The 14364-nt window shown below is 41.8% G+C and overlaps 1 protein-coding gene across 1 annotated transcript in view; it reads left to right on the top strand.

Annotated features, from left to right (window-relative positions):
- The window catches only part of tm9sf3 (transmembrane 9 superfamily member 3), a 134806-nt gene that overhangs the window by 40589 nt on the left and 79853 nt on the right, over positions 1-14364 (top strand). Inside the window, exon 3 of the mRNA XM_078530542.1 lies at positions 7150-7272. Within this exon, the coding sequence (XP_078386668.1) occupies positions 7150-7272 (123 nt within the window). The remainder of the gene's footprint in view (positions 1-7149; positions 7273-14364) is intronic.

Below are 14364 nucleotides of genomic sequence, written 5' to 3'. Positions count from 1 at the left end.
TCTTCTGAGATATCTGTACTCGCCTAATTCTGGCCTCTTAAGTATCCCCAATTTTAATTGCTGCACTATTCAATTTGTTAAGTAGTATGCTTACAGCCTGGACTGCGAGTTGCAACTGACCAGGTCTAGTGTGCCTGGACTTCTGGTGATGGTTGACCTGTCTAAAAGCATCTAGGTCCAAACTATTGTAATTTGTAATTGTTTTTTTTACCAGTTTACTGGATACTTGGAATCCTCAGATTCAAACTTCCTACCAAGCTCCATGTTGCCCACCTCACATGCATGCAGGCAAACACTCTAGAAGCAAATTATATTGAAATCAGATTGGTAGCAAACTGACTTTAGTATTTCACATTGTATTATAATCAAATATATTTTTAGAATTATTTGAGGATTTAACAACCAGGTCGAATAAAGGGTTACCAGTAGATGTAATAATGCATTAGGGTTTCCAAAAGGCTTTAGATAAGGTACCACATAAAAGGTTATTGCACAAGATAAGAATTCATGGCGTTGGGGGCGATATATTAGCATGGGTGGGGGATTGGCTAACTAACAGGAAACAGAATCGGGATAAATGGATCATCTTCAGATTGGCAAACTAACAAATGGAGTGCCATAGGGATCAGTGTTGGGGCTTCAACTATTTATGATCTATGATAGACTTGGATAAAAGGACCCGCTGTATTGTAGATAAATTTGCAGGTGATACAAAGATAGGTAGGAGAACAAGTTGCGAAGAGGTTACAAAGAGTCTGCAAAGGGATACAGATAGGCTAAGTGAGTGGGGAAAAAAACTGGCAGATGGAGTATAATGTGGGAAAATGTGAGGTACACTTTGGCAAGAAGAACAGAAAAAAGAATATTTAAATGGAGAGAGACTGCAGAATGCTGCGGTAAAGAGAGATCTGGGTGTCCTTGTACATGAATCACAATGAGTTAATGCAGGTTAAGCAGGTAATCAGGAAGGCAAATAGGATGTTGGCATTTATTGCAAGGAGGCTGGAGTATAAAAGTAGGGTAGCTTTGCCCTTACAGGGCATTGGTGAGACCGCACCTGGAGTACTGTGTAAAATTTTGGTCTCCTTATTTAAGGAGGGATGTACTTGCATTGGAAGCAGATCAGAGAAGGTTCACTAGGCTGATTCCTGGAATGAAGGGATGGTCTTATGAGGAAAGGTTAGGCCAATACTCATTTGAGCTTAGAAGAATGAGAGGTGAACGTATTGAAACATATAGACAGGGTAGATGTGAAGAGGATGTTTCCCCTCATTGGGAGACGGGTGGAATCTATAACTAGGGGTCACATTTTCAAAATAAAGGGTCTCCTGTTTAAGACAGAAGAGGAGGAATTTCTTCTGAGGGTCATTAGTCTTTAGAATTCTCTTCCTTAGCAATGGAGGCTGGGTCATTGAATATATTCAAGACCGAGTTAGATGAATTTTTGATCTACAAAGGAGCTAAAGGTTGTTGCAGACAGGCAGGAAAGTGGAGTTAAAACCAGAATCAGTTCAACCATGGTCTTATTGAATGGCAGAGCAGGCTCGATGGGCCAATTTCTTCCTATTTCTTATGATCTTGTGATCATTGGTGGCTATGCCTTCAGTAGTCTATGCCCTAAACTGTGGAATTCCACCCCTAACCCCTCTGCCTCTTTACGTCACTTTCTTCCTTTAAAGACCTTAAAACTCTGACTGACCAAATATCTCCTTATTGTGGCTCGGTGTTAAATTTTGTTTGATAGTGCCTCGGTGAAGCACCTTGAGATGTTTTATTATATTAAATGGGCTATAAAAATATAAGTTGCTGCTATTTCTCAGTGCAATGCTACTTTTGCTTTGATATGTTTCAATTGTAAGTGGATTGAAACGAGGGAGCTACCCAGAAGAAAATATTTGCTCATTTTTTTCAGTATCATTCTTACTGATTGCCTTAGCTCATGTTTTCTGGTCATCTTGGAGTTTGTTGGGGATGTCTGTGTGTGGCTAGGTGCAGTTTTCTTCTAATTGGAAGTTCTGCTGCCTTCCTTGATCAAAAACTGAAGTGTGATTTTAAAATGAGTCCTTTGTGTATAATGCGATTTTAGAATACCACATAACTAAATTGACTACAACAGGTGGAAAATCTTTCCAAGGCCAGTGTTATAAGTTCTTCCCCATTTGATGAAAGAGCTTTTATTTGGGTTTATTAACTACAATAACAACAACGATAACCACTTGCATTTATATAGCTCTTTTAACATAGTAACATCCCATTACGCTGTACAGGAACGTTATCAAATAAAATTTGACACCAGGCCACATGAGAATTTAGGGCAGGTGGCCAAGAGCTTAGTCAGAGGTAGATTCTAAGGAGAAGTGGAGAGGTTTAGGGAAGGACTTGGAGAGATTTAGGGCCTTGGCAACTAAGGCAAGGCCACCAATGGTGGAGCAATTAAAGTCAGCTACATGAAGGTCGTGTTTTGTGGATTTGTACTGTTATTCTGTCTGTGACCCTTGAGTGCCATTGTGCTGGTAGATGTCACATTCTATTGGAGTCCATTGGTGCAGTATTTTGGATGAGCTTGTTAAATCAAAAGCCCAATCAGCCTCTTGGATCACATGAAAAATTCTACGGCATTTTTTGTTGAACAGTAGGCAAGGAGATCTCCTGGTGACTGGTCAGCATTCCCTTCTTCGCACACAGCGCTGATAACAGGTTACCTTGTAGGCTTTACTTGTGTAGGGTGGCTGCCATTGTCACGTAATTCCTTCTGTTCAAATGAAGCATTGTGTAAAGGTGCCTTGATATGTTTTGATGTGATGAGGGACTGATTTAATTCAAGTATAATAGCTTACATTGGTGTTGCATCTTTAATGTAGCGAAATGTAAAAATGCTCTAAGCAGAAGGCATTAATTGGACACCAAGCTGGAATTAGGAGCTCAGCTGTTCTCTGGAGGCAAGGTAGACACGGCACAGTTAGAGGAAGCTTTTGAAGGTGAACAGGCGAATCACAATAACAGGTGAAGTTTATGCATTTGGGGTAGGAGCATAGGAACAGGAATAGGACATTTGGCCCATCGAGCCTGCTCCACCATTCAATTAGATCGTGGCTGATCATCTGCCTCAACAGCACTTTCTCGTACTATCTCCATATCCCTTGATGTCGTTAGCCTCCAGAAATCTGTCGATTCTGTTTTGAATATGCTCAAAGACTGAGCATCCACAGCCCTCTGGGGTAGAGAATTCCACTGCCCTCTGAGATAGAGAATGAAGAAGTTCCTCTTCATCTCAGTCTTAAATGGCCTACCCCTTACCCTGAGATTATGTCTCCTAGTTTTAGACTCACCAGCCAGGGGAAACATCTTGTCTAAATCCAGCCTGTCACACCCTGTATGAATTTTGTAAGTTTCAATGAGGTCGCCCCTCGTTCTTCAAAACTCTAGGGAATGTAGACCAGTCTCCCCAGTCCCTCCTCATAAGACAATCCCGCCATCCCAGAGTTTAATCTGGTGAACCACCGTTGCCCTCCCTCTGATAAACATATCCCCCCTTGACTAAGGGGACCAGAACTGTACATAATACTCCAGGTGAGGTTTCACCAAGGTTCTATACAACTGCAGCAAGACATCTTTACTCCTGCACTTAAATCCCCTTGTGATGAAGGCCAGCATACCATTTGCCTTCCTAATTGCTTGCTCCACCTGTATGCTAACTTTTAGTGACTCATGAACAAGGGCACCCAGGCCCCTGTGGACACCTGCACTTCCTGACCTTTCATCTTTTAAGAATATTCTGCCTTTCTGTTTTTTTCTACCAAAGTGAATAACTGCACATTTATTCACATTATGTTCCATCTGCCATCTACTTGCCCATTCACTTAGCCTGTCCAAGTCCCCTTGAAGTCTCCTTGCATCCCCCTCACAATTTATGTTCCCACCCAGTTTGGTGTCATCAGCAAATTTGGAAATATTACAATTGATCTCCACACCCAGATCATTTATATGGACTGTGAACAGCTGTGAACCAAGCACTGATCCTTGCTAGTAACAGCCTGCCATCCCGAGAACAATCCATTCATTCCTACTCTCTGCCTGTTAACCAACTTTCAATCCATACCAGTATATTTCCCCCAATCCCATGTGCTCTAATTTTATTTACTAACCTCCTGTGTGGGACCTTATAAAAAGCTTTCTGAAAATCCAAATGCACCGCATCCATTGGTTCCCCTTTATCAATGCTGCAAGTAATATCCTCAAAAAATTCTAAGTTTGTCAAACATGATTTCCTGTTTATAAATCCATGTTGACTCTGCCCAATTTTACCATTCTTTTCTAAATGTCCAGTTGTCACATTTTTACATTATCACATTCTACTGCTACTAGAAACAGTTTCTCCTCGTTTACTTTATCAAATTCTTCATGACTTTGAACACTCTGGAACATAAGGAATAGAAGCAGGCCATTCGGCCCCTCGAGCCTGCTCTGTCATTCAACTAGATCATAGCTGATGTTTTACTTTGTGCCATTTTCCTACACCAACCCCATATCCCTTGATATCTTTCACATCTAGAAACCTAGCGATCTCTGTCTTGAATATATTCAGTGACTAAGCCTCCACAGCCCTCATCTCATGTGCTCTAACTTTGCTTACTGACCTCCTGTGTGGGACCTTATCGAAAGACTTCTGAAAATCCAGTACACCACATCCACTGGTTCCCACTTATCTGTTCTAATAGTTACATTCATAAACCCATTTTGACTCTGCCCAATCCTACCATTATTTTCTAAGTTTCTGGTTATCACACCCTTTATAATAGATTCTAGCATTTTCCCTTTATAATAGGTTCTAACATTTTCCCTGCTACTGATGTCAAACTAACAGGTTTGTAGTTCTTCATTCTCCCTTTTCCTCCCTTCTTAAATAGTTGGGAATAGTAGGAAAGGAACATGCAGTTAAAAGCAAAAAACTGCGGATGCTGGAAATCCAAAACAAAAACAAAAATACCTGGAAAAACTCAGCAGGTCTGGCAGCATCTGCGGAGAGGAGCACAGTTAACGTTTCGAGTCCGAATGACCCTTCAACAGAACTAAGTAAAAATAGAAGAGAGGTGAAATATAAGCTGGTTTAAAGGGGGGTGGGACAAGTACAGCTGGATAAAGGGCCAGTGATAGGTGGAGATAACCAAAAGATGTCACAGCCAAAAGGACAAAGAGGTGTTGAAGGTGGTGATATTATTTAAGGAATGTGCTAATTAAGGGTAGAAAGCAGGACAAGCAAGGTACAGATAGCCCTAGTGGGGGGTGGGGTGGGGTGAAGGAATCGAAAAAGGCTAAAAGGTAGAGATAAAACAATGGATGGAAATACATTTCAAAATAATGGAAATAGGTGGGAAAAGAAAAATCTATATAAATTATTGGGGGAAAAAAGGGGGGGATCGGAAAGGGGGTGGGGATGGAGGAGAGAGTTCATGATCTAAAATTGTTGAACTAATATTCAGTCCGGAAGGCTGTAAAGTGCCTAGTCGGAAGATGAGGTGCTGTTCCTCCAGTTTGCGTTGAGCTTCACTGGAACAATGCAGCAGGCCAAGGATGGACATGTGGGCATGAGAGCAGGGTGGAGTGTTGAAATGGCAAGCGACAGGGAGGCCTGGGTAATGCTTGCGGACAAACCGAAGGTGTTCTGCAAAGCGGTCATCCAGTCTGCTTTTGGTCTCTCCAATGTAGAGGAAACCGCATTGGGAGCAACGAATGCAGTAGACTAAGTTGAGGGAAGTGCAAGTGAAATGCTGCTTCACTTGAAAGGAGTGTTTGGGCCCTTGGACGGTGAGGAGATGGGAAGTAAAGGGGCAGGTGTTGCACCTTCTATGGTTGCATGGGAAGGTGCCGTGGGAGGGGGTTGAGGTGTAGGGGGTGTTAGAGGAGTGGACCAGGGTGTCCCGGAGGGAACGATCCCTGTGGAATGCCGCCAGGCGGGGTGAAGGGAAGATGTGTTTGGTGGTGGCATCATGCTGGAGTTGGCGGAAATGGCTGGGGATGATCCTTTGAATGAGGAGGCTGGTGGGGTGATGAGTGAGGACAAGGGGGACTCTATCATGTTTCTGGGAGGGAGAGGAAGGTGTGAGGGCGGATGCGCGCGAGATGGGCCAGACACGGTTGAGGGCCCTGTTAACCACCGTGGGTGGAAAACCTCGGTTAAGGAAGAAAGGACGACATGTCAGAGAAACTGTTTTTGAAGGTAGCATCATCAGAAGAGATGCAATGGAGGCGAAGGAACTGAGAGAATGGGATGGAGTCCTTACAGGAAGCGGGGTGTGAGGAGCTGTAGTCGAGGTAGCTGTGGGAGTTGGTAGGCTTGTAATGGATATTGGTGGACGGTCTATCACCATAAATTGAGACAGAGAGGTCAAGGAAGGGAAGGGAAGTGTCAGAGATGGACCATGTGAAAATGATGGAGGGGTGGAAAGCCAACTCCAGCATGAGGCAGCCACCAAACACATCTTCTCTTCACCCCCCCCGGCGGCAATCCAGATCCCAGAAGTGAAAAGACAGTCATACTAATCAACTGCAGTTCCCATTCTCCTGAATATACTGAGATAGGCTGTTCAGCCCTTGAGCTTTTTCCAACATTCATAAGAACGTAATGTAAATAGAGGCGGGACGAGGCTATTCGGGCCTTCAAGCTAGCTTCACCATTCGGTACAATCACGGCTGATCATCTACTTTCATGATTCATAAAAATAAAATAAAATACAGTGGATGTTGGAAATCTGAAATAAAAATAGAAAATGCTGGAAACACTCAGCTGGTCTGACAGCATCTGTAGAGGGAGAAAAAGAGCTAATGTTTCAGCTCTGAGACCTTTCAATTTCTGATGGAAGGTCACTCACCTGAAACATTAACTCTTTTTTGCTCTCTACTGATGCTGCCAGACCTGAGTATTTTCAGCATTTTGTTATTTCATGATCTATAAAAGTTGCATTTGGAACCATGGAGAAACCTATTAAGGTCCAAAAATTTGAAATTTATTAACTTGATATCACAGTATATAAGGTAAAGGTATAATAGTATGCTAGAAATTTATAATGTAAAAATATCCAGTTTGGTATTTATATTCTGGTGCATTTTTTGACAATGATTAATATACTTTAATGCATTCCTTTTATCTAGAGGATGTCATGCAAAGTACTTACTGTGAAATTGAGCTGGATAAACCAAAACGGGATGCCTTTGTTTATGCTATCAAGAACCACTACTGGTACCAGATGTACATTGATGATTTGCCAATTTGGGGTAAGTGATATCTCAGGTTGAGTTTAATGAAGGATATTCACAGGAAGGCAAGCTGAATTCCATTTGCTTGTTTTCTTTTCCAATTCTCCCCTTCCCATTCTGAACATAGTGGGATAGGCCATTCAGCTCTTGAGCCTTTTCCAACATTCATAAGGACATAATGTAAATAGGGGCAGGGCGAGGCCATTCAGGCCTTAGAGCCTGCTTCACCATTCAGTACAATCATGGCTGATCTATTTCAACTCCACTGTCCTGCAATCTTCCTATATCCCTTACTTCCCTTAGCATCTAAAAATCTTTCGATCTCTGTTGAATATACTCAACGTCTGAGTATATGGAGCCCTCTGGAATAGAGAATCCCAAAGATTCATAACCTTTTGAGTGAAGAAATGTCTCCTCTAAATGGCTGGTCCCTTATTCTGAGACTCTGACCCCTCAATTCCACATTCTGCAGCCAGGAGAATCATCCTCCCAACATCTGCCCTATGAAGCCCCTTTAGAATTTTATGTTTCAATGAGGGTAATATTTTCAAGAGAATATAGACTTAGTCTTCTAAATCTATCCTTGTAGGACAATCTCCTCATCCCAGGAATCAGAATAGTGAACCTCTGTTGCACTCCCTGTATCTTATTGGTCAGGAGACTAAAACTGTATACAGTACTCCAGATGTGGCCTCACCAAAGCCCTGTACAATTGCAGTATGACTTCACTCTTTTACTCCAATCCTTTAGTAATAAAGACTAATATAACCATTTGTATTCCTAATTGCTTGCCCTTACTTGCAATGCTGATATTGCGTTGAGTGTACAAGGACACCCAGACCCCTCTGAATACCATTTCCCAGCCTTCTGCTTTTCTACTTTTTTTTCCAAAGTGGAGAAGTGTGAAGTTGTTCCATCTGCATGCTCTTGTCCACTCAATTAACTTGTCTATATCTCTTTGCAGCTTCTTTGTGTCCTCCTCACACCTAATCTCTGTATGGGATTAGGTAGGTAGGTCAGATGTTTCTCACGTGTCGGTGCAGGCTCGGTGAGCCGAAGGGCATCTTCTGCACTGTGAGATTCTGTGAATTTGGATCTTGCTGAAAAAAAGAAGCATGTCGAAGTTTTCCGTTTTGTACCCATCAGGACACTTCACAAGAAGACCATTTTAAGGGGAACACTGCAATTTATACTGAGAAGAATGAGCTGATTGATTGGACTCTGATTGGTAGAGGCATTGCCATAGAGAATGCACCAGTGATGGTGACTGACAGTTAACTGTCAAGCATTGTTTGAAATTTAAGCCAGGCAGCTTGACCCTGATTGCTCAAGGCATTGCCCTGAGGAATGAGTCAGTGAATGGCTATCATTTATTTTGTTTAGCTGAAACAGGTGCAATGCGTGTACATGTTCTTTCTGCCTGCAGCGAACAGGGCCCTGTGTATTAACATATGTAGCTTCCAGTGCGCACAAATGCGCCACACTGCCTGACTGAAAAGTGCCCACTCTACCTGAGATTACCCTTGGAGGGCAAGGTATCTCAAAAAATTTGAGCAACAGGTGAAGCTAGCAGTTTTACGCTGCTACTATGCAGTAGCAACACGAGTGGCATTTGCCACTAACAGGATGCTGGCGTCAAGCTAAAAAAACGTTCTGCCCATCTCAAACGAGTAACGTGGTATATGAATTTCAGTGCCGGTGTGATGATAGATATGTAGGCCATATATCCCAAAGGCTGGTGGATCGTATGAAACAGCAGGTCTCTTCCAGTGTTCGCAATGGGCAAGGTACAGACCGTACACAACCAGCCCATGTTTGCACAACTGAAAACAGCGTCCAACATTTACTATATAATCCTTAGTGTGCTAAGAATTACGCTGACAACCAATCAGAGTGCAGTTGCCAACTAATCACTCCCTTCTCATACATGTAAATTGATGTTTTTCCCTTTATGCTGGTATTCTAGTGAAGTGCCCAGATGATGAGTGCAAGAAGAAAAGCTTTGACATGTCTCTTTTTTAGAAATAATTTGGATATATTATACTCAGTAGTACCATCATCTAAATAATTGTAGATTTTAAACAGCTGAGGCCCAAGCACTGATCCTTGGACACCACAAGTTATAGCCTGCCAAATTGACTCCTCCTCCTGTTTTCCATCTCTTAACTAACCCTCAGTTTATGGTAATATATTACCCCTATCCCATGAGCCGTAATTTTGTGTAAGAACTTCTTGTCTGTTGCCTTATCGGATACCTTATGTAAATCCAAATACAGCCGCTGATTTTACCTTTGCCTGCCCTACTGGTTACAACCTCAAGAAGTTCTAACAGTTTTATCACATATAATTTCCCTTTCATAAAAGTGTTGACTCTGCCTAATGATATGGTTCTCTCAGTGCCCTGTTGCCACAGCTCTTATAGATTATAGCATTTCCCTATTCCTGTTGTCAGTCTTATTGCCTATAGTTTCCTGTTTTCTCCCTCCCACTCTTTGAATAGCAGCTTGCTTTTGCAATATAAGGACCATTCTAGAATCTAGGGAATCTTTGGAAATTAAAAGTCAACGAATCCACCATCTCTGTAGCAATCTATTTTAAAGCTGTAGAGTGCATGCTATCAAGGCTGGGGAGAGATTTGATTGAGATGTACAAAATTGAGAGGTGCCTGGATAGAGTGGATGGGAAGGACCTATTTTTTTCTTTATTCGTTCGTGAGATGTCAGCGTCACTGGCTCGTCCAGCATTTATTGCCCATCCCTAATTGCCCTTGTTCAGAGGGCATTTTAAGAGTCAACCACATTGCTGTGGGTCTGGAGTCACATGTAGGCCAGACCAAGTAAGGACGGCAGATTTCCTTCCCTAAAGACGACTCCCCACCAGACCACCAGATGGGTTTTTACAACAATCGACAATGGTTTCATGGTCATCATCAGACTTTTAATTCCAAATTTTTATTGAATTCAAATTTCGCCATCTGCAGTGGTGGGATTCGAGCCCAGAGCATTACTCTTGGTCTCTGGAATACCAGTCCAGTGACAATACCACTATGCCACCGCCTCCCCCTTTAGCAGAGAGGTCATTGACTATGGAGCATAGATTTAAAGTGATTGGTAGAAAGATTAGAGGAGAGATGATGAAAATATTTTTAGCCCAGAGGGTGGTGGGGGTCTGGAACTCAGTGCTTGGAAGGGTAGTAGAGGCAGAAATCTCCTCAGCTCATTTAAAATGTGTCTGGATATATACCTCAAGTGCCATAATCTACAGGGCTACAGGCCAAATGCTGGAAAGGGGGATTAGTCTGAGTGACTCATTTTTCAGCTGATGCAGACACGATGGGCCAAGTAGTCTCTTTCTGTGCCGTAAACTTTCTATGATTCTAAGTCCTGAGGATTTGTCGACCTTATGTCATGTTTGTTTCTCCAGTGCTGTTTTTCTACTAATAATATTCCTCATTTTTACTCGACGATTGGTTCGCCACGATTTCTGTAATGTTATTTCTAATTTGAATACAGATACAAAGTGTTTATTTCATGTGTCTGCCATTTCCTTATTCCCAATTATAATTTCTCCTTTTTCTGCCTCTAAGAGATCCATGTTTATTTTCAAGAATCTCTTGCATATCTATAGCAGCTTTTCTAATCCGTTTTTAAGTCTTGCTAGATTTCTCTTATTTTCTTTTGTGCTTCCTTATCAATTCCTTAATCATCCTTTGAATGCTAAACTCCTCCTCGGGCTTACTGTTGTTTATGGCAATATTACAAGCCGCTTCCTTTAATCTATCATTATCTTTAACTTCTCCAGAGATCAACAGTAGGATGACTTTTTCCTTGGCGTTTTTATTCTTTCAGAAAAAGTATATTACAAATTTTTGGGTGATTTCTTAAAATGCTTGCAATTGCTTATCTACCATCATGTCTTTTAATCTAGTTTTCCTAACTGACCTTAGCCAACCCCTCCCTCATAACTGTAGTTTCCTTCTTTCAGATTTAAGACCTTAGTTTCAGACTTAACTCTCAAACTCAGTAAAATTCTACCATATTATGATCACTATTCCCTAGAGGTTTGATTGGTATAAGCCCATTGATTAATAATTTCTCTTTGCACAACCCTAGTTCTAAACTAGACTTCTTCAGTTGGTTCCTGGACATACTGATCTAGAAAATGGCCTTGCATATATTACATGAACTTGTGCTCCACATAATTACTGCAAAAGTTAGAAACATAGAAAATAGGAGCAGGAATAGGTCATTTGGCCCTTTGGGCCTGCTCTGCCATTCAGTATGATCATAGCTGATCCTCATTTTCAATGCCATACTCCCTCAGTTAGCAATGCTTCCATGATTTGTCATCCACAGTTCCATGACTCTTAATACCCTGCCTAACAACAGTTTATCGATCTGTTTTGAAATTTTCAGTTGATCTTCAGCCTCAGTAGCTTTTTGGTGGGGAAAGTTGCAGATTTCCACTATCCTCTGTGTGAAGAAGTATTTTCTGACGTGACCCCAGAACGGCCAGGCTCTAATTTTAAAGTTATGCCTCACATTCTGGACTCCCCGCCAGAGGAAATACTTTCTGTCTGCCTACCCTAATAAATCCTTTAAATATTTTAAACATAGCAGTTAGATCACCCCTTAATCTTCTTTGCTTGAGGGAAGAATGCAAACCTAGTCTATGCAACCTAAGACGACCATAAGATGTAGGAGCAGAAGTAGGCCATTTGGCTGATCGAGTCTGCTCCACCATTCAGCGAGGTCATGGTTGATCTGATGATTCTCAACTGCACTTTCCTGCCTTTACCTCATAACCCTTGATTCCCTTACTGATTAAAAATCTGTCTATCTCAGCCTTAAATATACTTAACGACCCAGCCTCTACAGCCCCCTGCAGTAAAGAATTCCACAGATTCACTACCCTCAGAGAAAAAATTCCTCCTCACCCCTGTCTTAAATGGGTGACCCCTTACTCTGAGATTATGCCCTCTGGTCCTAGACTCTCTCACAAGGGGAAACAACCTCTCAGCACCTACGCTGTCAAACCCCCTAAGAATCTTAATGTTTCAATAAGGCCACCTGTCATTGTTCTAAACTCCAATGAGTACAGGCCAACCTACTTAACCTTTCCTCATTAGAAAATCTCTCCATACCCGGCATCAACCTAGTGAATCTTCTCTGGACTGCCTCCAATGCCACTGTATCTTCCCTTAGATAAGGAGACTAAAACTGTTCACAGTATTCCAGGTGTGGCCTAACTGATGCCTTGTATAGTTTTAGCAAGACTTCCCAATTTTTATACTCCATTCCCTTTGAAATAAAGTCCAACATTCCATTTGCCTTCCCTATTACCTGCTGAACTTTTTCTGATTCATGCATGAGGACCCCCAAATCCCTCTGTGCTGCAGCTTTCTGCAGTCTTACTTCATTTAAATAATATTCAGCTCCTCTATTCTTCTGCCAAAGTGCATAACCTCACATTTTCCCACATTTTATTCATCTGCCAAGTTTTTGCCCACTCACTTAGCCTGTCTTTATCCGTCTGCAGACTCTCATCCTCACCACTTGCCTTCCCACCTATTTTTGTGTCATCCACAAACTTGGTGATAGTACATTCACTTCCCGCATCCAAGTCATTAATATATATCGTAAATAATTGAGGCCCCAGCACTGATCCCTGTGGCACTCCACTAGTTGTAGGATGCCATCCTGAAAATGCACCCTTTATCCCAACACACTGCCTTCTATTAGCCAATCCTTTATCCATGCTAATATACTACTCCCAACACCATCTTATGTTATTTTATTAAGTAGCCTTATGTGCGGTACCTTATCAAAACGCCCTTTGGGAATCCAAATATATTACACCTACTGATTCCCCTATATCTATCCGGCTTGTTACCTTCTCAAAGAATTCTAATAAGTTTATTAGGCATGATTGCCTTGCTGATTCTGCTTGATTATATTATGCATTTCTAAATGCTCTGCTATTACGTCCTTTATAATAGACTCTTAACATCTTCCCAGTGACGGGCGTTAAACTAACTGGCTTATAGTTACTTGTTTTTTGTCTTCCTCCCTTTTTGAATAAGGGTGTTACACTGGCAGTTTTCCAATCCTCTGGGACTTTTCCAGAATCTAAGGATTCTTGGAAGATTACTGTCAGTGTTTCGACTACCTTTGTAGCTACTTCCTTTAATATCCTAGGATGCAACCCATCAGGCCCAGGGGACTTATCGGCCTTTAGCCCAATTAGTTTCCCTAGTACTTTTTCTCTAGTGATAGTTATTGTAATTATTTCCTTCCCCACCCCCTCTTTTGCCCCTTGATTATTTAGTATTTTTGTAATGTTATTAGTGTCTTTTACCGTGAAGACACATGCAAAGTATTTATTCGACTCCTCTGCCATTTCCCGGTTCCCCATTATTATTCCCAAGCCTCATTCTCTAAGGGGCCTATGTTTACTTTGGCCTCTCTTCCTTTTTGTATATTTAAAGAAGCTCTTACTGTCTATTTTTATATTACTTGCTAGTTTACCCTCAGAATTTATTTCCTCCCTCTCCACTCCAGCCAACTCTGCCCTCATTCCTTTGTAATTACCACTATTTAAGTTTAACGCAGTTGTTTCTGACCCAAGTTTCTCACTTTCAAACTGAACGCTAAATTCTACCATGTTATGGTCACTGTTTGTTAGGGGACCTTTTACTCTGAGATCATTTATTAAACCTGCCTCATTACATATCACCAGATCCAGAATAGCCTAATCCTGGTTGGGTCCACAACATATTGTTCTAGGAAACTGCCTATGAATTCTGCTCCTGGCTACCGCTGCCTATTATATTTTCTCAATCCACATGAAGAATGAAGTCACCCATGATTAATGCGTACTCCCTCTTTTACATGCCCTCATTATCTCCTGATCTATTCTCTGCCCTACAGTTAAGGGGCCTATAGACTACTCCTGCCAGTGTCTTCTTCCACTTGTTATTTCTCACCTCCACCCATATGGATTCTACATTCTCCGAACGTAGATCATTTCTTGCTGTCATACTTATTCCACCTCGTACTAACAAAGCTACCCCACCACTCTTTCCCTCCTGCCTGTCCTTTCGAAAAGTTA

This window comes from Cetorhinus maximus, chromosome 27 (assembly GCF_964194155.1).
Source record: "Cetorhinus maximus chromosome 27, sCetMax3.hap1.1, whole genome shotgun sequence".
Classification (NCBI taxonomy): Eukaryota; Metazoa; Chordata; class Chondrichthyes; order Lamniformes; family Cetorhinidae; genus Cetorhinus; species Cetorhinus maximus.
The sequence above is the reverse complement of the archived record's forward strand: the minus strand, read 5'-3'. Positions and strand labels throughout refer to the sequence as shown.